Source organism: Sminthopsis crassicaudata, chromosome 2 (genome assembly GCF_048593235.1).
Source record: "Sminthopsis crassicaudata isolate SCR6 chromosome 2, ASM4859323v1, whole genome shotgun sequence".
Taxonomy (NCBI): Eukaryota; Metazoa; Chordata; class Mammalia; order Dasyuromorphia; family Dasyuridae; genus Sminthopsis; species Sminthopsis crassicaudata.
The window spans coordinates 320629587-320655158 of NC_133618.1; the positions used below are offsets into that span (position 1 = coordinate 320629587).

The window sequence follows — 25572 nt, forward strand, 5'->3', positions numbered from 1 at the left end:
TCAGCAATTATTCTCTAAAAATTAGCTCAGGGAAAAGATTCAAAAAGTTTTTAGACAACCTTTGTGGCTTTATCAATCTACTCCTCATCTATCCAGACCCTTACAGGTCCTTCCAGGGCCTATCTAGGTGATCAATAAATTCTAGGAAGGAGAAAAGAGAGAAGCAATTTGCAAGGGTTCATTTCCTCCAGTGTTTGCTTTTCAATACTTTTTCCATTGCAGATCAGAGGCCCAGGTGTAGGTAAATAAGACAATTTCAAGCAAATAGGTAATTGCTATGAGCTTCCAGGTTTTTGTTGACATAACACTGAAAGTTAGGTGACAGTATCCTCTTAAACATTATTAATCAAATAAGCTACCATAATATAAAGAAAAATATATAAAATTAAAATTAAAAAAAAATACACACACACACACACACACACACACATTTCTACAAGTAATCTGTTTATATGTAAATGTCTACCATACCTGGGAGGGTTACAGAAGCCTTTCCTTTTCCCTTTCTTCAACAAGTACCAAGCTCTACAGAAATGGTGTCAAACTCACATAGAAAACCGGTCCCCCTAGACTGCATATTGATTTAGAAGACTATGAATTAACATTGTCTATGTGTAATGTGTGGAAGGGAGGTTGCGACTCCTTAATATTACCTGTTCATTTCTATCCTCATTTGTATCACTACATGCCAGCAAGAGTTGCAAGAGTAACCTCTACTTCTACCTTCCTCATCTCCCAACCCCCCAATATTGTGGCCGCTGCACTTCCACCCTTCCAGCTCTGGCACTACAGAGTTTGAGGGAGAATCACAAGATCTTAGAATTAGACCTTTAAAAAAAAAAAAAAAAATCACAGCTTCTCAAGTCCAAACATCTTATTTTATAGAATTGGAAATGGAGGCAAATTAGTGACCTGTCCAGGGTCACAGAGCTAGTTAGAACCTGAAAGAGGATTGAGAACCCAAGACTTTCTGATTCCAAATCTTGTAAGCACTCTATTAACTACCATGCTGCCAAGAGGTAGTAATCCAAGTTCAAATTCAGGACACATTTCCCTCTGGAAACATTGTTATACATAATAATACCATACTTCAGAAATATGGGTCGAAAAGGTTGTTATAACCTACTTTGTGAATTTGTGTTTTACATCCATCCAACAAATATTTATTGACCGTCACTTCCATTTTTAAAAAGTGCAGTCAATTCTAGGTAAGTGACTTAAGAAAAAACAATTGGAATACTTGGAACACAATCTATTGTAAAATTCTGTGCACATATTAGTCTAACATAAATATTTAAGGATTTAAATAGCTAGAAGTTGAACCTGAAAGAGCCATCAGTATTAATGGCACAAACCTTATTTCCAACTTTTAGGAAACATTTTTATTTTTTAAAATTTCTCCCCCAATTTCACTCTTTTTATCATTATTAGATGGCGATGGCATCTCATACCTTTTTACTTTTTTTTTTTTATTATAGCTTTTTATTTACAAGATATATATATGCATGGGTAATTTTTCAGCATTGCCAATTGCAAAACCTTTCGTTCCAATTTTCCCTCTCCTTCCTCCCACCCCCTTCCCCAGATGGCAGGTAGACAAATACATGATAAAGATGTTAAAGTATATGTTGAATACAATATATGTATATATATCCATAGTTATTTTGCTGCACAAGAAGAATCAGGCTTTGAAATAATATACATTTAACCTGTGAAGAAAATCAAAAATGCAAGCGGATAAAACTAGAGGGATTGGAAATACTATGTAGTGGTTCACATTCATTTCCCAGAGTTCTTTCGCTGGATATAGCTGGTTCTATTCATTATTGAACAAATGGAACTGATTTGGTTCATCTTATTTTTGAAGAGAGCCACGTCCATCAGAATTGATCATATGTTAAACATGTTAAAGTATATGTTAAATACAATATATGTATACATATTTATACAGTTGTCTTGCTACACAAGAAAAATTGGATTTAGAAAGAAGCTAAAAATATTCTGGGAAGAAAGACAAAAATGTAAGCAATGGCAGTTTTTTCAGAAAAAGTAGAAGTGCTATGTTGTGGTCCACACTCATATATAGTATTGTTGCTATACACTCATATACTATTGTTGTTGAAATGTATAATGATCTCCTGGTTCTGCTCATTTCACTTAGCCTCAGTTCATGTAAGTCTCTCCAAGCCTCTCTGTATTTATCCTGCTGGTCATTTCTTACAGAACAATACTATTCCATAACATTCATATACCACAATTTATTCAGCCATAGAGAACATTTTTATTTAAAAAAAAAAAAAAAATCACAGCACAGAGGAAGGATACAGTAATGACGGGAGGAGGGGAAGAGGTTCACTTATAAGAGCTTCCTCTCATCTCTCTCAAAAACTGATCAGCTAAAAAAATTCTTGACAAGCTGATATTTTTATTCATCAAAAGGGGGAAGTAACTAAAGGGAATAGTAAATCTAAACCTAACTGTAACCAAAAACAGTTTGCAAAAGTAGAAATGATGGGAACCTTGGAAAGAGTAATAATAAAGAGTAATAAGTAATAACACATTACAATTTAGACTGTGATAGACAAAGGAGGAAGTTCCAAGTACAATCTGTGCACTCTACATTCTTGGAGGACCGAATGCAAGAATAACCTTATCCTACCTTTTGAATAGGAAAGTTCAGTTCTAAAGAGATAGACAGGTCTCAAGAATGAATTGTGATGGAATGAAAATTCTGAAGAAAGGGTGAAGCCAAAAGGGTGAAGCCAAAAGGGTGAAGCCAGTCAAAAAGACGGACACAAATACACAAGAAACTCAGTGACCAACAGATTTTTAAAACACAAAAAAGATGGGAAAAGGGCAGTTATTAAGAATGGACACAGAAATGTGGCAGTTTTCTGTAAAGATAGTGTCAAGAGCACTAAAGGTCAGAAGAAAGAGCTGAAACTTGCAATCAAAGTGAAAATCAGTCAAAAAGGACTTTTAAAACTATATTGGTGGGGAAAGGAGAGGGAAAAAAAACAATTCTTGTAACAAACATGCATAATCAAGCAAAACAAATTCCTGCATTCACTATCTCCAAAGACAGATTCGTATTCTACCTATTGAGTCCATCACCTTTCTGTCAAGAAAGAGATAGCATGTTTCATTATCAGACCTCTCAGTACTGTAGGTGGGTCATGGCACTTTATAAAATTGTTTATATAATTGTTCTCATTCTGCTCACTTCTTTCTGCATTAGTTCATGAAGGTCTTTCTCAAGTTCCTTTGAAATTATTCATTTTGTCATTCTTTAAGAAGTAATACCTTGACCTGTATGTGCAAAAATGTTTGTGGCAGCTTTTAAATTTTATATAATAAGAAAACTAAGAGAAAAACACAAGACCAAAAGCTATTTCTTAATAGGTGAGTGGTTAAAGGATATGAAAAAAGACAGTTCTTAAGAGAACTGCAAGGCTAACAACTGTATAAAAGGGTACTTCAAATTGTTAGTAATAAAAAATGCAAACCAAAATAACTCTGAGGATTCACCTCACATTTCTGAAATTGGCAAAGATGATAAAAGATGGGAACAGCCAATGTTGGAGTAAGCTATGAAGAGCATAGGGGCTTGGCTAGTAGAGCTATGCATCATTATAATTGTCTGGGAACACAATTTAGAATTATGCAAATAAAATGTCTAAAATGTTAATATTTTTTGACTCAAATTCCATTGCGAGGCTTATATCCCAAAGAGGTCACTGACAAGAAAGTTCCCATATGCATCAAACATAAATGCTAATAATGCAAAGGAACATGCGTGAATAAAAAAAGAAATGAGAAAACATACTTATCTCACCCCTTTTTCAGAAGCTGGGTGATACAGTGAGTGATTCTAGGCCTGGACTCAAATTCAAATTTGAATTTAGACACTTACTAGCTATATGACTCTGGATAAGTCACTGAATCCATTTGTCTTGGTTTCCTCATCTATAATGGGAATAATAATAGTGCCTAACTCAGGGAGAATCAGACAAGATGATAATTGTGAAATGGTTAACATAAAGGTTCTATAAATGTTAATTATCTTTGTCGTCATCGTTATCATTGAACACATTTTTCTTTTTCCTTTTTTTTTTTTTTTAATTCATTTTCCCAAATTATCCCCTCCCTCCCTCCAGTCCCTCCCCCCGATGGCAGGCAATCCCATACATTTTACATGGAACACATTTTTCAATGTGCTAGTGATCTATTTCTTTTTTTTCCAAAAATAATAATTTTCTTTCCAAAAATAATTACATGAGATGGAAAAAATTTTGGTAATGTTAAGAAAAGACATTAGTAAAAGTTTATTTAAAAAAAGAAAAGTAAATAATATATAATGTAAATCTGTATCTTAGTGTGCAGTTTTTCTGTTTTCTACTGTGTATAAGAAAATGCCCATTTAATTTGGTGCTTATTACATTAAGAATTTTTACTACCTGAAACTATATCCACTCATATGAGTGTTCCAAATCACTACTGATCAGAGAAATGCAAATTAAGACAACTCTGAGATACCACTACACACCTGTCAGATTGGCTAAGATGACAGGAAAAGATAATGATGAACGTTGGAGGGGCTGTGGGAAAACTGGGACACTGATACATTGTTGGTGGAGTTGTGAAAGAATCCAGCCATTCTGGAGAGCAATTTGGAACTATGTCCAAAAAGTTATCAAACTGTGCATACCCTCATTAAACCTTAACTTTAATGTAAACTTTAATGCTACTACTGGGCTTATATCCCAAAGAAATACTAAAGATGGGAAAGGGACTTGTATGTGCCAAAATGTTTGTGGCAGCCCTTTTTGTAGTGGCTAGAAACTGAAAGATGAATGGATGTCTATCAATTAGAGAATGGTTGGGTAAATTATGGTATATGAAGGTTATGGAATATTATTGCTCTGTAAGAAATGACTAGCAGGATGAATACAGAGAGGTTTGGTGAGACTTGCATGAACTGATGCTGAGTGAAATGAGTAGAACAAGGAGATCACTATATACTTCGCCAACAATACTGTATGAAGATATATTCTGATGAAAGTGGATATCTTCAACATAAAAAAGATCCAATTCACTTCCAGTTGATCAATGATGGACAAAAACAGCTATACCCAGAGAAGGAGCACTGGGAATTGAATGTAAACTGTTTGCACTACTGTCTTTCTACCCAGGTTACTTCGGAATCCAATTCTTACCATGCAACAAGAAAATTGGATTTAAACACATATATTGTATCTAGGTTATACTGTAACACATTTAATATGTATGGGATTGCCTGTCATCTAGAAGAGGGGGTAGAGAGAGGGGAAAATTTGGAAAAATTAATACAAGGGATAATGTTGTTTAAAAAAACCCCAAAAACTCATGCATACGTACTGTCAAAAAAATTATAATTATAAAATTAATTTTAAAAAAAGGAATTTTTATTACCAATTAGAATTACCAGACCCAGATGAACTACATCTCTGAATGCTGAGCAAACCCAACATAGAGAACTGTCAATTTTCATAGGGAACAAGAAAGAAGCTACGATTGTACCAATATTTTCTAATATATACTCTAATTCTAATATAATACTCTAATAAGCAGAGTACATGATTCAAAATATAGATTTGTATAAGTTTGACTTTAATTCCTAGAAAAATTTAGAAAAATATTCTCCCCAAAGAGGAGGATGTCTCAAATATAACCTTAACACATGTGATAAAAGCATTGGAGAGCTGCAAGTGTTTGCTGAGGTCCAAGGTAATAATCGCCAAGCAAGGAATTAAAAGATTTCATGAAGGAAGCTGTATGAAAAAGGAATGCAAGATGGGCTTTAGCAGGTGAAGAGATGGAGGATACTCCAGGTATATGAAAAACCAAATAAAACACATGCATTTGGAACAGAACTAGGAATGTTTAAGGGTCAAAGAATGATCATCTTTGCCTGGAGCCCATGGAAAGAAGTAGTCAGTCAGTCACTTATTTATTAAGTGATCACTATGGCTGGCATCATACTAAGCCCTTGGGATACAAAGAAAGGCAAAAGACAGTCTCTGCCCTAGAGGTTACATCTAATGGAAGAGACAATATGTAAACACAGATATACAAAATGGGAAAGCACTAAAGAGTGACTGGGAAAAACTTATTGTAGAAGGTAGGATTTTAGCAAGACCTGATGAAAGCCAAGAGGTGGTGATGAAGAGGAAGACCATGCCCGTAGTTACCCAATCTTAACGAGGTTTCTTTTTCTCCTCAATACCCACTGATAAATACCTTTGATCTGTCCAACACTAAATAAAGAGTTATGAAGATTTGGGTTCAAATTCTACAAATCCTTGATACATGGGTCAAAATGCCAAGAGATTCTGGACAAGTCATTTTATTTTTAGAAAGGCAACTTTCTAAGACTAAGTTACAGAAAATGTAATTTTGAATAGTGAAGGGAATTTCCTCACTGAAGTTCTCCACACTGATGGAAAAATCTAAGTTCAATCAACTCCTGACTGAAAATTTACTCATGTTACCATTATGTTATATGAACAGCCTATGGAAATAGGCCTCGTTAAACCTTAACTTTAATGTAAGCTTCTAGGAGAATCAAAACTCTATTGTATTCACATTCTATAGAACCCTAGCAAACTGGATCATTAGCACATATCAAGAAACAAATGAACAAATGTTCAACAAATTGATTCCATAAGATATAGATATAAAACTGAGGTGGATCACATTGTGGTGACAAGATCACAACACATGATGCTCTTTTAGGATCCCTGAAATTTCCCCTATAAACTCTGACGAACAATCCTACTTTTATAAAAACATTTCATGGGACATTAGAATTTCACAGGTAGGGGATCCTTGACTGACTGTCCAATTCAATCTGTACCTGAAAAAAATCTTGTCTACAACATCCCTGATAATAGTTTATTCAAACTAGAACTGAGTAGACAATTTTTAAGTCATTTCCATTGTTCTATGGAACCATAGGCTAAGTCTTAAATAATAATCTAGGTCTATGGAGATCTGTGAGATGAATTCGCAAGGACAAATTATGACAAAAAGAGAACTATGGCAAATTGCTAGTTCATCTGCTATGAGCAGGACCCATGCCTCTTTGCTGCCTACCCAGATTTCCTATCAACTGAACAAAATGGAGGGTCCTTGACATCAAAAGAGTAACAAAAACTATCTTTAAATCCAGAAAAACAACATATTAGATAATCTTCTATTGTTATTTTTATGTTGTAATTTGTCATTGCAGTTATTTCCATTAAATTTTCTTTTCTTTTCTTTTTTTGAGGCTGGGGTTAAGTGACTTGCCCAGGGTCACACAGCTAGGAAGTGTTAAGTGTCTGAAACCACATTTGAACTTGGGTCCTCCTGAATTCAAGGCTGGTGCTTTATCCACTGCGCCACCTAGCTGCCCCCTCCATTAAAATTTCTAATCACATACTTTACTAAAATAAACAAAAAACCCAAGGAAGATTTTATAACTTGAATTTGTCCTTTAACATCAAATCAATTTTTATGCAAACTGAGCTCAAACTGCTACTTTTTGTCTTTTCTTAATTTTCTTTACATATCATTTTGAAGGAATATTGTGGATGTGATTTTTTTGACCAGGATTTTAGACTAGATGGCCTTTAAGGTCATTTTCAATTCAACTTCTTGTCACTACAATAACCTCAATCAAAATATCTAGATAACCAGAACACTACCAAAAAGGGATGAGTTTGTCTTTTAATAGCAAGTCAATTTTGATATAAGTATTAGGGTTAAAATCCTTACTTCTTGTCATTTCTTCATTTCCTTTATATATTGTTTGTTTCAGCTGTTCAATTCTCAATTTACAGGACATTATTTTCCATCTCTGAAAAAATAACACATAATAAATGTTTGAGAAGTTCAAATATTATGATGAATAAAAATTTCTTAATTTGGAAATGTTTCTTCTTAAACAAGCTTAAATACAATTTTCCTGAAATGGAACAATGGCTGGAGTGTTTCTGGGAAGTGTTAAAATCTCCCAACTACTCAATATCAGATACTCTATAACAAATCAAATAAGCTTTACTGAAGTTGAGCAGCCTTCCTTTAAAATCAAAAAAGTTCAATATTTTCATTAAGGACAATTACAGATACATTAAAAATATTTTTAAAAGACAGTTCTACACAGAAAACAATCATTAAAAAAGTATTTTACACTTAAAAAAAATCTTATACTAAGCAACTTTGAAAAAACATTTATTAGTTACAAGAGATTATAGCAAAATGATCCAGAAATCGAACACTAATAGCTCCAAATCTTCTCTCTCTGTTAATAGAATACTTTCTTTACTGAAGATAGATAAATATTTGAAAAGTAACTCAAAATAAATAAAGATTTAGAAGGAAAATGTATGATAAACCATTAAAGAAGCAATGTTGAAGTTTTTGTTTGTTTTCCTTTTTGCTAAATATTCAAATATGTAAGAAAAACATTCAGTGATAAAAACACAGCTGATTCCCTTGCAGAAAAATTGAGTATTCAGGCTCTATCCCGATTTAAAAAAAAACAAAACAAAACCTTGAAATATGAAACCTCAAATTTAAAGGATTATAAAAATTAAATAAAAAATTTTAATTTTAAAAAATAAAATGTGTTTTAAAATTTCCACAACTCACCAACTGATCTGTTATCCACTTTCCTTCCATAATGGCCTTAAGCACCCTATACAAGAGAAAAACAAACATTAACGTTAACTATGAAATAATATTTCACCAGAAGGAAGATTTTTTTTTGAAAGAAGAGCATTTTTTATGTTTATAGCAGCTATTTTTGTAATGGCAAAGAACCAGAAATTAAGTAAATGCCTATCTGCTGGGAAATGGCTGAACGAGTTATGATATATGAATGTAACGAAATATTACTGTTCTATAAGAAATGATGAGCAGGGTGAAAAGATTTAGATGAACTGATGCTGAATGGAGTGAGCAGAACCAAAAGAACACTACATAATAGCAACAGGATCATGGGATAATCAAGTGTGATGGACTTGGCTCTTATCAGCAATGCAGTATTTCAAGGCACTTCCAATAGATGGGATGGAAAATGCCATTGGCTTCCAAAGAGAGAACTATACAGGCTAAAAGTGAATCAAAGAATAGTGTTTTCACCTTTTCTTTGGTTGGTTGTTTTTCTTCTTTTTCGTGGTTTTTCCCTTTTTTGGTATGACTTTTTTTTTTTTTTTGGTACATTACAAATATGAAAATATATTTAAAACAATTGTACATATTTAACCTATATCAGATTGCTTGCTGTCTTTGGGAGGGGGAAGATAAGGAGAAAAATTTGTAACAAAAAGTCTTATAAAAATGAAAGTTGTATATATTTCTACCATGTTTAACATATATTGGACTACTTGTCATGTAGAGGAGGGCATGGGGGAAGGGGGAAGGAATTGGAACACCAAATTTTGCAAGGGCTAATTTAAACTAGAACTGAGTAGACAATTTTTAAATCATTTCCCATATTCTATGGAACTATATGCTAAGTCTTAAATAATAATCTAAAGGTCTATAGAAATCTGTTGGATGAATTTGTAAAGACAAACAAATTTATGACAAAAGAAAACTGTAGCAGAATGCTTGATCATTTGGTATGAGCAAGAGTCAAGAACTGTCCATGTACATTTTGAAAAACATAAATACTATTAAAAGAAAGAAAGAAACAACATTTTTTGCTTATTTTTTCCTGCAATGGAGCCTAGAACAGTAGAGAGATTCATTTATATAAAACCTTCCTCCCTGGTCACATTCTCCCCCCCAAATCCTTTGTAATCCCCAGCTCTCATCTCTCTCACTAGATTATCCCCCCCATCCTTCTCCAACTTTCTCTTATTAAAAAACTGTAACCTGCTATACTAATTCTCTTTGACCTACTAGATAAGCTTCTTCCCATTAATTTACTTTGCAGTTTCTATATTATGTCTACTTCTTAGGAAGAAGTTAGTGTAAGAGTTCACAATTTTTGTCTTCAAAGAGATTACAATATAGTTGGATATAAACTGACATAAAAAAAATTAAAGAAAAAAAATGTCTTTTCAAAGCAATTACTTTGGGAGGGTTTTTCTATACTCTAGAGATAGTATCATCATTCAAAACATAATCTCTGGAATATGTAGAGGAGTGGCAAGTTGCTAATATATGAAGATGGATTTATTTTTGGATCCAAAAATCATTCCAAATCATAGTGAAGAAGACAAGTGATGATGTGGAATCAAAATCAAATATGGGATCAAAACAAGGAATGAATATAAAATTGGCCCATCCTTATGAAAGAAATGTCAAGATCATCAATGATTTACAATTTTTTGAATTTGCAAACAGTACAATAGTTTTCTAAATTCAAAAAAGAGATATTAGGCTAGAAGTTTTCCATGAAGAAACACTCAAGTTGGTCCTTGAAGAATGGAGAGGATTTGGACAGGGGAAAAATGGGTAAAGAATATTATAAGGGGAAAACATAAGCAAAAACACGAATATGCACAAACTGAAAAGGAGTTTGCCAACTCAGGAATTCTTTTTTTTTTTTTTTAATTTTATATATATATATATATATATATTTTTATAATATTATCCCTTGTATTCATTTTTCCAAATTACCCCCCCTCCCTCTATTCCCTCCCCCCGACGACAGGCAATACCATACATTTTACATGTGTTACAATATAGTCTAGGTACAATACATGTGTGTGAATATCATTTTCTTGTTGCACAATAAACATTAGAATCCGAAGGTACATGTAACCTGGGCAGACAGATATTAGTGCTAACAATTTTGATTCCCCTCCCAGTGTTTCTTCTCTGGGTGCAGCTACCCCTGTCCATCATTGATCAACTGGAAGTGAGTTGGATCTTCTTTATGTTGAAGATTTCCACTTCCATCAGAATACATCCCCATACAGTATTGTTGTTGAAGTGTACAGAGATCTTCTGGTTCTGCTCATTTCACTCAGCATCAGTTGATTTAAGTCTCTCCAGGCCTCTCTATATTCCTCCTGCTGGTCATTTCTTACCGAGCAATAATATTCCATAACCTTCATATACCACAATTTACCCAACCATTCTCCAACTGATGGACATCCATTCATCTTCCAGTTTCTAGCTACAACAAAAAGAGCTGCCACAAACATTTTGGCACATATATGTCTCTTTCCGCTCTTTAGTATTTCTTTGGGATATAATCCCAGTAGTAGCGCTGCTGGGTCAAAGGGTATGCACAGTTTGATAACTTTTTGGGCATAATTCCAGATTGCTCTCCAGAATGGCTGGATTCTTTCACAACTCCACCAGCAATGTATTAGTGTCCCAATTTCCCCACATCCCCTCCAACATTTGTCATTATTTGTTCCTGTCATCTTAGCCAATCTGACAGGTGTGTAGTGGTATCTCAGAGTGGTCTTAATTTGCATTTCTCTGATCAGTAGTGATTTGGAACACTCTTTCATGTGAGTGGATATAGTTTCAATTTCTTCCTCTGCAACTCAGGAATTCTTAATGCTTTTTTAATGTTAGGGATCCCTATAGCAAGCTAGTAAAGCCTATGACTCTCTTCTTAGAACAATGTTTTTAAATACATAAAATTTTGTTGTTTAGTTATTTTGGTATTATCCAATTCTTTGTGGACCCATTTGTAATTTTCTTGGCAAAAAATCGGGAATAACTTTCCATTTTCTTCTCTAACTCTTTTTACAAATGAGGCAACTGAGAAAACAGGGCTAAGTGATTTATTTGCCCAGGATTACACTGCTAGTAAGTGCTGGGGCTAGACAGACTCAGTGATCTCTATCTATTGTTCCATAAAATAAAATACAAAGTGTAATGTCAACCATTTATCCTGAAATATAGTTATAGAAGTATTATTAAAAAGACATCAGTATGGGGGAGGGGGTTGGGGGAGGAAGGGAAAAAATCTGAATAGAAGTAAGTGCAAGGGATAATGTTGTAAAAAATTACCCATGCATATGTACTGTCAAAAAATGTTATAATTATAAAATAAAATAAAAAATTAAGAAAAAAAAAAAAAAAAAAAAAAAGACATCAGTACCCCAATTTAAGGAAGATTAATTTAACTGGAGACAAACATTCAAGTAGGAAATTAATGAAGATAAGGTTGAAAAGATAATTTGTGATTAGCCACCACTAGCTTTTGCTTAATAATCCTCAAATCATTCTGAGACCTGCTGCTACACATTTACCATTGCTTCTACCAGCATCCTACAACAGACATGATTCTAAGATTTACTAGCTGTCCAATCTTTCTCCAAATTAAAGTGTTTAGAGAGAGAGAACCATATTTTGATCCCACTTCCCAAAACACACATCTGAGAATGGGTAGAGAGAAAACATTTTTTCCAGATCAACTACCATCACATTCAAAAGGCATTTCTGCTATCATGTAACACATATAAACAAAATTCGCCAAATGGCAAATGAGTACTCTGCAAATAAACAACTTACTCTTTTCGGAATTCATCCTGCTTGCTTTTAAGATGGCTTAACCTCTCCTTCTTGTCTACAAACCTGGAAAAACAAACAAACAAAAAACAATTATTCTGTTTTATATAATTTCTAAGTTTAATAAAGTAAATGAACTGCTAAAAGGTGATAATCTCAGCAATTTCATCTTAGAAAAATTTATATTAAAAGCAACTAAATTTGTTATATAATCCAAACTACTACTAATACCAAGTTTACTTTATTAAGGGATTCAATATTTTCCATTCAAAAAAGATTTAAGTACATAACAATTTTAATTGAATTAGTTTCTATGGTAGACACATCAAAATAAAAAATATAATCTAGATTGAAAGAAGGGTTCCAGGTTATATTGAATTAATCATTGAAAAGAATTATGCTTAAGCTTAAAAAAAAAAATAGACAGAATTTAGAGGGATATTTTATAGCACACATTGGACCAACATGATAAATAGGCTTCCCCAGATAAAAATTTCAAAGTATTAAACAAAACACTTATTCTACATGCATCACCAACAACGTCCAATAGTAAGAGATACCAAGAGAAATTCCATTTAAAATAACTGTCAACATTTGGGAATATGTCTGCCAAGGAAAAGTCAGGCAGGAACTATATGAACACAAATTTAAAACACTTTCCACACAGAAAAAAGTCAGATCTAAACAACTGGAAAAATATCAAGGTCTAGCTAATATAATAAAGATAACAATACTACCCTAAATTAATCTATTTATTTAGTGCTATACCAATCAAACTCCCAAGAAACTATTTTACAGACAGAACAAAAAGTCAAGATTTCCAAGTCAATTAAAAAAAAATGCAAATGAAGGTGGCCTAGCTGTACCAGATCTAAAACTATATTATAAAGCAGCAGTCACCAAAACCATTTGGTATAGGCTAAGAAATAGACTAGTCAATCAGTGTAATAGGTTAGGTTCACAGGACAAAAACTGCTAGGAAAACTGGAAACTAGTAGAGCAGAAACTAGGCATTGACCCACACCTAACACTGTATACCAGGATAAGGTCAAAATGAGTACATGATCTAGACATAAAGAATGATATTATAAACAAATTAGAAGAACAAGGATAGTTTACCTCTCAGATCTGTGAAGGAGGAAGGAAATTGTGACCAAAGAAGAACTGTAGATCATTACTGATCACAAAATAATCTTGATTATATTAAATTAAAAAGTTTTTGTTCAAACAAAACTGGGAAAACATTTTTACATTCAAAGGTTCTGATAAAGGCCTCATTTCTAAAATATGTGGAAAAGTGTCTCAAATTTATAAGAATTCAAGATTTCCAAATCACTATTGATCAGAGAAATGCAAATCAAGACAACTTTGAGATACCATTACACACCTCTCAGATTGGCTAAGATGACAGGAAAAAATAATGATAAATATTGGAGGGGATATAGGAAAATTGGGACATTGATACATTGTTGGTGGAACTGTAAATGGATCCAACTATTCTGGAGAGCAATTTGGAACTATGCTCAAAAAGTTATCAAACTGTGCATACCCTTTGATCCAGCAGTGCTTCTAATGGGCTTATATCCCAAAGAGATCTTAAAGAAGAAAAAGGGACCCACATGTGCAGCCCTTTTTGTAGTGGCAAAAAACTAGAAACTGAATGGATGCCCATCAATTGGAGAATTGGTATATGAATGTTATGGAATATTATTTTTATAAGAAACGACTAACAGGATGATTTCAGAAAGGCCTGAACAGACTTACATGGACTGATGCTGAGTGAAATGAGCAGAATCAGGAGATCAGGGTAACAACAAGATTATACAATGATCAATTCTGTGGATGTGGCTCTCTTCAACAATGAGATGACTCAGACCAGTTCCAATTGTTTAGTGATGAAGAGAGCCATCTATACCCAGAAAGAGGACTGTGGGAACTGACTTTGGTTCACAACTTAGCATCTATATCTATTTCACTCTTTTTGTTGTCATTTGCTAGCATTTTATTTTGCTTCTCATCTTTTTTTCTGGTTTGATTTGATTTATCTTGTTTAACAAGATGACTGTATAAATATGTATGCATATATTGGATTTAACATATTTCTACCATGTTTAACAAATATTAGACTACTTGCTATCCAGGGGAAGGAATGGGGGAAAAGAGGGAAAAAAACTGGAACACAAGGTTTTGCAAGGGCTACTCTTAATTGTCCACACACGTTTTGAAAAATAAAAAGCTCTAATAAAGGAGGAAAACCCCCCAAAACCTATACTATCAACCTAAAAAGCAAAGGTAAACAGTTAACAGGCATCAACAAGATTTTATACATTTTTATATCCAAATGGTTTAAGCTTTTGAAATCAGAATTTCAAGGTAGAAAATTTCAACCTAGATGACCTTTCAAAGTTTATTCTAAACTCTGATTCTATGAATCATCTTGTAGCCAATATAATATAGAAGTTCAGTGATTTTAAGTCTAAAAGTACATGGTTCCCAGTTGTCCAAGATCTTAAAATATGTTAGAAATATTAAATATGTCAAATATCAGGAAAAAAAGACTTGTGATATCCAATAGAAAGCAGAATATTATAACTGCCAAGTAACTTTGATTGGATCCAATTAATAGCATTATGGTAATTATAATCATTTATTTGTGTAATTATATATAAGACAATATGAAGAGAGAATCATCTTCTAAGACAAGAAGACCTAGGTTCAAGCCCTATCTCAGACATAATAGCTTTCTGACTCTAGTATATCACTTACCTTCTTTACAGGCAACTCAAGAGTTTTGTAAAGGTGTTACACAAAGCAAATAATGCTGGACTTAAAATTGAGAAAATTTGAGTTCAAATCTAGCCTCTGACACTAGCTGTGTTAGTTTGAGCAAGACACTAAACTTTTTGCCTCAATTTCTTCATTTGTAAAATAACAACATGAACCTATCTTTCAGGATTATAAGAATATCTGTAAACATTTAGTAAATTTAAAGCACTATGTAAATGCTATCATAATCATCATTTAATTATCAATCTGTTTGCAACCCATCTTTCATAATAGCTACTGCTTTAAGCACAAATTTAACCAAATCAGTCCCCTAACTCAGAAATATTCAATGGCTCCTTTACTTTAGGACAAAATACAAACTCTTAAAACTTTGACATTTAAGCCCTCTTCAATCTGGCTCTAATCTATTTCTCAACAACTATTTCACATTATTTCTCATCATGTACTCTATATTCCAGTCACAATAGCCTACAGCTACCTCCCAAATTTAACATTTTGCCTCCGTAGACACCAAAGTTCTCTCTACTTCTCAGGAAGGTTCAGTTCAGCCATGTTTCCCAATTCTCTTGTATTTCTGCTCTTCTCAAGCAATCTTATGTTCACTCTTCTGTATATTCCACCTCAATCAGGAACTGTTTTTTTGTTTTTACCTTTGTATCTACAGTGCTTTGCACAACATAAGATTCTAATAAATGTTTGTTGCATTCAACTCCTGATAGACTGTCTCTTTTTTGATTCAAAGTTATTTTTGTGCCCTGATGTACCCTACTGCACCTTGCTTTCCTCGAACTGTTTTTCTGGGCTTGCACAACTTGGGTGTCCTCATCACTGAAAATGAATAAACAGAGACCAACCCTCTGGCATAACTAGCACCTTAATACTTATCCCAGGTTAGTCAACAATGCAATGCACGATACCCAAGGTGTCATTGCTTACTGCCAGGAGCTGTCTACTTCTGAATTTGGGATTTTGGCTGATTCATCTTGTTACACACTATATAAAATGCCTATACGACAGTCACCATTTTGTCTCATGTCAGCCAAGACAGTTAGCTCTAAGCCAGATGTTCCTGACAATTTTCCAGCTGGTTAATCCAGCCTTAGAATCAATCAACAAGCATTTATCAAGCAGTCTGAGCCAGACATGTTCTAAATAATGAGTATTTGCATAGCACTTTTTAAGTCTGCAAAGGCTTTTACTTTTCATCTTACTGCTGAGAGATGGAGTATCCCGTTCAAGGAAAGTTAGGAGACTAGTGTCCCTGAATCAAAGAGTCCTTGTTAGGGGAATAAGCTGTAAGACTGAAAAAGTAGGAGGGGACCAGGTAATGGAGGGTTCTGAATACCAAAAAGCATTGGTAATTACAGGAAGCTAAGGGAATTTACTGAGGCTTTAGGAAAATTACTTTAGAAATGGGGGTTTGAAATGGGGAGAGATCTGAGGTAGGCAGAACCACAGACAGACAATTGCAGAGGTCTGAGATGATGAGGCCTGCCCTGTATTTAGAGAGGTAACAATGTCAGAGTAGAGAAGGAAGCTTATTCAAGAAATGATGCAAAGGCAAAATCAACAGGCTTTGGCAATAGCTTGGATATGGGAGGTGAGAAAAAGTGAGTTCAGAAAAACTTCAAAGCTTCAAGCCTGAGATGGTATTGTCTTTTACAGTAATGGGGGAGGTAGAAAAATACGTGAAGACTTAGGGGAAAAAGATAAATGGGTTATGGTTTGGACATAATGAATTTAAGGAATCTACTAGATATGCAATTTGAGGTCTCTAATACTGAAGGTCAACAGAGAGATTGGGACAGAAAAGGTAAATTTGAGAATCATCAGTATAGATGGACAATTAAATCCATGAAAACATGAGATGACCAAATGAAGTTATAGAGAAGAAGAGAGCTCAGGAAAGAACCTAAGGGATCCTGGGGGAATTCTGAGTTAGGATGCATAATCTGGAGGAAAATCCAGCAGGAGAGGTCTAAGGTAGAAGGAGAACCCAGAGAGATGAATGGAAAAACCTAGAGAGAAGAGATTATCAAGGAGGAGGGCTGATCAACAGTATTAAAGGCTGCAGAGAGGTCAAGGAGAATGATGGTAAAGAAAAGACCACTAGATTTGGCAACTATGAAATCACCGGGAACTTTGAAAAGAACAGTTTTAGTGGAATGACAAAGTCAGAAATCAGATTTGAAGGAGTTAAAACGTGAGGAGAGAAAGTGAAGGCCTTCTTATGATGCCTTTTCAAAGAGTTTAGCTACAAAGAACATATGAGAAATAGGATAATAGATAACAGAAGGAAGGATCAAGTGAGGGTTTTTCAGAATAGGGGAGATATGGGTTTGGCTATAGGCAGCAGAAAATGAGCCGGTTGAGAGAAAGAAATTAAAATGAAGTAAAAATGGAGGTGGCCGTCTAATGGGGTATGGAAGAGATAAGATGGAACAAGGAGAGTTCATCATGTCAAACAAAGGAAGAGAGAAGAGGCATCTGAGTGACAAGAGAAGTGGGAGTTCTCATTTTTTTTTCCTGTAAATATAAGGTAAAGTTCTCAGCTAAGAAAGTGAAGATAGGGAGTAGAGCCATGGGAAGGCTGGAAGAGAGGTATAGTAGTATTGCCTAGCAGCAGTGAAGGCCCAGTTGAAATTATATAACATAATTTTGTAATGAATTCAGTGGATATAGTCTGTGATTTTCTCTATTATCATTCAGCAGAAGAAAAGACAATAAAAGATGAATCTAATCTAAGGCTGAGGCTTGGTGGGTCATAATCAGCAATATATGATAAAAGGGCTGGGGATTTAAGATGGGACACTGCAGAGTGGAGCTGGTTCACTAAGATATGGAAAAAAGGAGAGTGGAATAATATAGGGAGAATTGAGAGGTGAAGACATTGTTGATTGTTTTGTTTTGTTTTTTGATCCAGGGGTTTCAAGATTTGGCAATAATATTCCTATGTGTTTTTCAAAGAATCCTGTTGAAATGATAATGGTGGATTTTTTTTTCTATTTCTACTTTCCCCTCATGTTCTATCACTCCAGGACAAATTTCTTATATCACCGTTCTTGTTTTGTCACAACTTTCAGGCAATCCAATTATTTTTATATTTTCTCTTCTCGATCTATTTTCTTGTATCTCACATTCTATTCTATTTTCTCATTTTGAAAAAAAAAATCTGTTTGTGAGAGACCTTTCTTGGTCTCTCACAGCTTCACTGGCTTTTTCTTGCCCAATTGTAATTTTCAAAGAATTATTTTGATCTTTGAGATTCTATATCTTCTTTTCCAGTTGGTTAACTTTTTTTCATAATTTTACTGTTTTTCTAGATTTTTTAAAAAAAGCTTTTCCTCAATGTCTCATTTGATTTTTAAATTCTTTTTTTGGATTCTTCTATAAATTCTCTCTGGGCAGGGAACCATTTCCCATTACTCTTTGGGATAGCAGCTTTTTTTACTTCAGTGTCCTCTGAAAATGAACCCTTCTTCCCTGTTCCCATAATAAGTTTCTATGGTTGGGTTCTTCTTTGCCATTCTTTTTTTTTTTTTTTTTTAAAATAAGGAATGTTAGTGTAAACACTTCTAATGGGCTATGGAGGAAATGATGTCTCTGGCTTCACCTCTGACTTTCTCCTTCTGATCTAGAACCCCAAATCTCCTCCCTTCTGCAAGTGCCCACATATAGCAGCATCCCTGCCCCACTTCTGCATTCACTGGGTTCCTTCTCACCCAGGGCTGTATCTCAGCAGCATAGCTGGGCCTGGCATTCAGGTTCCCTCAAGTCTTCCAGGATTCAGATCCCTGACTTCTCAAGCTTGTCGATATGTGAAAGTCTCTTGATTCCTGCTGAGGCTCTAGTCACATCCATTTGCTTCAAGGCTCCCCATTAGATATTTCTGTGGAGCTACCTGGGAACACTTCACTGGGTCTGATTCCCCAGACTGGAGCTTTCTTCAGATCTTCTAGAATCGAACCTGAAAGACTCCTGTTCTGCTCCAATGTTCTAGATTTTTTACCAATCTATGTTTCTCCTTAGGAGCAAATCTGTTTTATTTGTGGGAGAAATCTGGGAAGCTTGAAATTTACAATTTATTCCACCATCTTCCCAGAATCCTCCCATTTGGTTGGTTTTAAGAAATGAAAGAAAAAAAAAATTGGGGAAGAAGTTCTTTCTCATAATTGTATTGCCTAAATAGATTATATGAAGGAAAGGAAGATAGCTCAAGAACTTCACTATTACCAGGCCAGATAAACACTCCCCCTTTCCCAGGAACAGGGAGAATGATAAAAAAGAATAGTCATAAGCAAAACAACTTTAACTTGAAAGGCTGAATCTTTAAGGTGGGTGAGGAGAGAGATATGACATGACAACTTTAAAAAGCAAAGAATACAAAGTACAAGAATGAGTAAAATTGGGGTCTGGGCTAATTTAGAAGAGAAGGTACAGAGAAATTGGAATAAACTATACATTATATAGTTTAATTGTGCATTATTTCTTCTCTTTTTATTTCTCTTTTTCTACCTCCTTTTATAAAGAAGGGGAACAGAAGCTAAAAAAGACAAAAAGTTTTAAGAGGTTATGATGAAGGGAAATGCACAAATGACAGTTGTGAGAAAGAGACATGCATTTTTTGGTTTCCACAGCTATAAAAATTGGGGAAAAGAAATTTAAATTAGAAAATTGAAACCCTTAAGAATATCAAAGAATAATCAAGGGTGGAGATTAGGTTATCTTCCCCCAAAAGAATGTAACTTCTGGGGAGCAATGATTGACTTCTGTAATGAAGGGTGGTGACCAGAGATTTGAAAAGAATCTTTTGTTCTTTGCCCCTGGCCCTCCTATTACCTTCCCCTTTCTGGAATGGAAGCTCCTTCAGAGTAAATAGGGATTAGCTATGTAATAAGGGGTGGAGATTCATGTCTTATAACTTCTGTAACATCCAATTAATGGGGAATCAGGGTGATGCAAATTGTGTCCCCTTTGACTTTTGAGGGGAAGCAATGGGGGTGAACTCTAAGAAACTCTACTCAGGGAGAGGCCCACCCTCAGGGAATCAAGATAAATGGTTTCATTCAGTTGGAAATCTTGTCGGGGACTAGCTGCACCCTTTATAGAGTTGAATATTAGCCAAGTAGCTCAAACTTAAGTGGTCTCATTCAGCTGGAGATCTGGGCCTGATATTCCTGGAGTGGCTTGAAATTCCAAGTACTCTCTTTTCAACTGGAAATCTAGGCCTGGGGGCACTGACAAAATTGAGGGATTTTCATTCAATTTTGAATGGAAGCCCTAGATTCAGACCTCTAATAAAAAACAATTCTGAACTCCAAATCTCTGCAGAGGTCCTAAAGAGGAATTTGCTTTGCTCTCTTCTTGGCACAGCTGCCTGCCAGGACTCTTGTCCACTGTGAAGATATTCTCTTCTTGGTGTTAACCTTTGCCATTTTCCAGAGAAAGTATTCCTATCAGAATTTAAGAAATGTAATACTCTTGCCCACACTAAAGACAAAGCAGAGAAAGTAACCTATAGAGCAATATTACTAATTAAGACTAATACTATTAGCAGTCTATAACAACATATTAAAAAGATCATAAATGATAATAAAGTAGGCATAAGAAGGTCTGCAAAATTGTACAAATTATAAAGATTCCCTATCAGGCTGCACTCTCTACTTCCCTCAAGATCACAGTCTTGTCAGTCAATTACTGCCTGTTTGAACATAAACAGATAAATTAACAGGGAAAATGTAAACAAAAGATAGAAATGTGCCCTCCATATGTATGTACTAAATGGGGTCAGGCATCTAGAAATAAATTCTGTAAAATAAAGAGAATAGATCCTATGGAATGTGAGGACATGGAACCATAGTACACTACACCTGAGTGGTTCAAAAGAGAAATCAGAATTCTGAGAGCAGAATTGATCTATCTGCACAGCAGCAATAATGGGCAGAACAGAAAAACTAGAATCTGAAATAGCAAGTCTCACCAAAGAAACAAAAGAGAATATGATGAGAGTAAGAAATATAAAAAAGCTAAGAGCAATTTAGAAATAGAAAAGCAAAACACAATATTAAAATAATTTTCTCACTAAGAAAGCAAAAGATACTGATCTTTAAAACAGGATGTGTAAAAACAACTTAAGGATCATAGGTCTCTGGGATGAATACAAGTCAAAAAACCTTAACACCACAATAAAGAGCACTACTAAGAACTTTTGAACATAGAAAATGAAATTCCAATTGAAAAAATTTACAGATCATTTTCAGAAAACAAACAAAAAAACTAAGGGTAGAAACTCCAAGACACAGAGTGGTTACATTTAACAATTCAATTAAAAAACAAGTTCTGCAAATAGTCAAGAGAAAAACCTTCATAAAACAAAATTAAGGAAACTCAATACAAGATTATCCTGAAAAGCAATAGAACTTAGCATGCAAGCCCAGGATGACTTACCCTGAAAATCTGAGCTTAACATTAAATTTTAAAAAAAATAAATGTTCAATAATAAAGAAGCATTTCACACTTCCCCCCACCAAAGTCAGAATTTATGTTTCACAAGTACCCTAAACAACAAAAATGTAGGAGGAATGAATAAATGCAGCAAAGATCCTAACAGCCACAAACTTATTGCAAAAAAAGATAAAGAGACTCTTTCACAAAGAAACAGGTGAAGGAAATCTAGTGTAAGTTAATAGTGAACAGTTCAGTCGTGGGTACTATGTACACAACATCAGGCCTACAAATGTATCAAAAAATGTTGGTGGGATTATATGGGAGTATGTAAAACGGGAGAAGGGGAGAATAGAAGTTTATAGAGTATGTGATATATATGATGTAGGGAGGTCAAATTGATGCAATTCTGAGAAGGTAACCTTATTGTCTAAAAAAGAGCCTACATAAGAATGGGTGATGAGTGGGAAAAGATTGAAAAGGGGAAAGAAGAACTTGCTTTAGTGATGGAAAAGGGTTCCAATAATGAATACTCCTGTGGGTAAAGAGAGATGACCTGTGAAAGGAGATGGGAACTTTATGCTGAGCATGGTGTAGAAGATGGTTCTTGATATGATCACTTGTCTATTTGTCCTAGGAGAGGTGGGGGAATGGAAACACCTGGAGGCAAAGATATCTGGGGAAGGGGGAGAACATGGACCTAAAGAAAATTATGAGGAATAAAAGGTAACCCAGGTGTAAAGATCAAGTGGGACTGCATAGAGTCCTGGTGGAGGAGGGACCCTATTATAGTGCAGGTGCAGTATCCTCTCTTACACTCTTCTAGGAATGAGGCACAATGGAAAAGAAATTCTCATGAAAAGGTCTATATGGTAGAGGCAGAAACTATCCACAAGGAAGAGCCTAAAATGGATAAGATATCTTGGAAGTTTTGATTATACATGAGGAATACTGAAACTAGAGAAAAGAGCAGATAATTATAGTGTTCATGAATCAGAGAATAAGGATTTAAAGTTGAGAGAGAATGGATAATGAAGAGAGTGAGCAAAATCCTGTCTGTAAAGTGGCATAAAAACACACAAAAAACCCTTAATGAATAAGATTAGCTGAAGGGAAGGAGAAGGGAGGATCTCCTCCACTAATTGAGAGAGGAAAAGGGGAGAAGAATTATATAATTAAATGAACAAAATAATGTAAGGGAAAATACACTAAAAGACTTAAAAACTCAAAGCAGACAAATCCTGATTTAAGAAGTATGAATGATGAGATATACCTTCCTTCTCTCAGATTCTGAACTCTGTGGAAGATAAGTGAAATTTAGGTGCAGAATAAGGTATATATTGTCAGCTCTGATTAATGATTGTGTATTTTATTTAATTGTACTTTGTTACTAGAGAGATTCTTTTTGGAAAGAATGGTATTACTAATAAATATAAGCATTACTATTTTTAAAAAAACAATTAACTTTTTTTTAAAGTTACTTGTGACAACAAATTGGAAATTGATTGTGATGGAAACTGTGATGAAATGCCTTCGCCATAAGAAATAATGAGGGAAATAGTTTTAGAAAAATATGATAAGACCTATGTAATCTGATGCAAAATGAAATATGAAGAACTGGGAAATCATTGTGCATGGTAACAGCAATGTTGTAATGATGGACAGTGAAAGATTTAGCTACTCTGATAACATAGTGAAGCAAGATAAAAAGGATCATGATGAAAAATGCTATCCACTTCTAGAAGGAGAATAGACAAACTCCAAGTACAAACTGAAATGTAATTTTCTCATTTTCTTTTGTCTTGCTTTTTAATGTTTTTTTGAAATATATTTTACATGATTTTACATGTATAACTGATATATTGCTGACTTTCTCAATACATGCAGAAAGAAGTGAATTTGGGATTCAAAAAAGAGGCCCAAATAAATAAGAAAAATTAAAGTTATCAACAGACCAAATAATCAATTTACTTAAGAGATGTCCTATTAATTTACAAGGTCAAAGCAAACAGTTGAAAAAGACCGCTATGGCAAGGGGAGAGCTAAAACAGTGAAATACAAGCACAAACTCCTTACCCAAAAAAAACAAACAAACAAAAAAACAACCAACCAACCAAAACCCCCCCAAAAAAACCCAACTCCTCTTCCAAACAGACCTAGAAAATGAATTAACCCAGGCAGCTAGGTGCCACAGTAGATAGAGTATGAGTCCTGAAGTCAGGAGGACCTGAGTTCAAATCTGGCCTCAGACACTTGACACTTCCTAGCTGTATGACTCTGGGCAAGTCACTTAACCCCAATTGCCCCAGGGGGAAAAAAAAGGGGAAAAAAGGGGAAAAAAAGAAAGTGCATTTACCCAAATTTTGCTGAGGAAATCTAAGAAAGACTTATGATAAATTCTATTTCCAGCTTAGGTTGACACAAGATAGTTATAAGTCTTTAGGCACTGGCATCGGGGAGGTCTGCAAACAGACAGGGTTTGGCCAGGATTTCACTGAGGAGAGCACTGTAGAGTAGGTAAAGCAGAGATAGTCTGTCTACCAGGGCAAAAAGAGATTCATTCAGAGGAGCCAATGGAAATAGGTACCAATTGGCAACTTGGTCACGTACAAGTCAGTTCCAGGACACACTGGGAAAGTTACCTGGGTAGGGAGTGGCCATGTGCCCTATGAAGTGGACCAAGAGAGGAACAAGTTCAGAAGCAAGCAGTGTGGCACCAATCCTAAGAACACAATAAGGGTCTCCATTTAAATTCAGTCTAAGGCCTGTCTCAAAGCTTTGCAAGTTCTTAATCTGGTTTTGGCTTTTAGCTCCTTTTTTTTTTTCCCCTTTTTTTACACCCCCCCCCCCTGGGGTTAAGTGACTTGCCCAGGGTCACATAGCTAGGAAGTGTTAACTGTCTGAGATCAGATGCTCTATCCACTACCCCACCTAGCTGCCCCGGCTTTTAGCTCTTAACTAAAAGAGCTCTTAGCTGTTTAGATCTTAGTCACACTACATCAACCAGCTGGAATAGACCTGCTATCCTTTGAAATTCCTATTTTGGTTATTTGATGACAGAGATGCTCAAGATTGATCTCCCTAGCTTCCTTTAAATCACAACTAACATCCTTTTACTGGTAACTTTCCCCAATGCCTCTTAATTCTAGTACCTAATTATATTTCGTATTTATCCTGTGTGTAGCTTTCTTTATAAATATTTGTTTTCATGTTGTCTGTCCCATTAGAATGTAAGCTCCTTTAAAAGCAGGGACTATCTTTTGTCTCTTTTTGTATCCTCTGCACTTCCGCACAGGGCCTGAAACTTAATAAAGCTCTACTGTTTGAGTGTTATAATCATCTGATCTAACTAGACAAATTCTGATAGTGGTTCTGTTATGCCTTCCATAACATTGAGAGAAGAATGGAAAGAGAAACCAGAATACCTGGAGGAGGGAGGGGGAAAAAAATAGGAATGTTAGGGTAAATTGGGTAAATTATTACACATAAGAATTTACAAGTAGACATCTATGCAAATAAAGGGACAAGGGGGAGCAGCTGATATTTGAAATATTTATTGAATATTTTTAATATCCTTAGAGTATGTTTTTCTTAGATGACCAGCAGGATGAATACAGAGAGGCTTGGTGGAAAGACTTACATGAACTGATGCTGAGTGAAATGAGCAGAACCAGGAGATCATTATATACTTCAACAACAATAGGAGGATGTACTCTGATGGAAGTGGATAGCTTTGACAAAGAGAAGATCTAATTCAGTTCCAATTGATCAATGATAAACAGAATCAGCTACACCCAGAGAAGGAACACTGGGGTAATGAATGTGGATTACTTG

General features: G+C 34.8%; 1 protein-coding gene across 1 annotated transcript in view; it reads right to left on the reverse strand.

Moving 5' to 3' along the window:
- Positions 1 to 25572, reverse strand: part of ATG14 (autophagy related 14) — a 42369-nt gene that overhangs the window by 11598 nt on the left and 5199 nt on the right. The window contains exons 2-4 of the mRNA XM_074290200.1: positions 12511 to 12573; positions 8674 to 8719; positions 7798 to 7879 (exon numbers count right to left, since the gene is read on the reverse strand). Of these exons, the coding sequence (XP_074146301.1) occupies positions 7798 to 7879; positions 8674 to 8719; positions 12511 to 12573 (191 nt within the window). The remainder of the gene's footprint in view (positions 1 to 7797; positions 7880 to 8673; positions 8720 to 12510; positions 12574 to 25572) is intronic.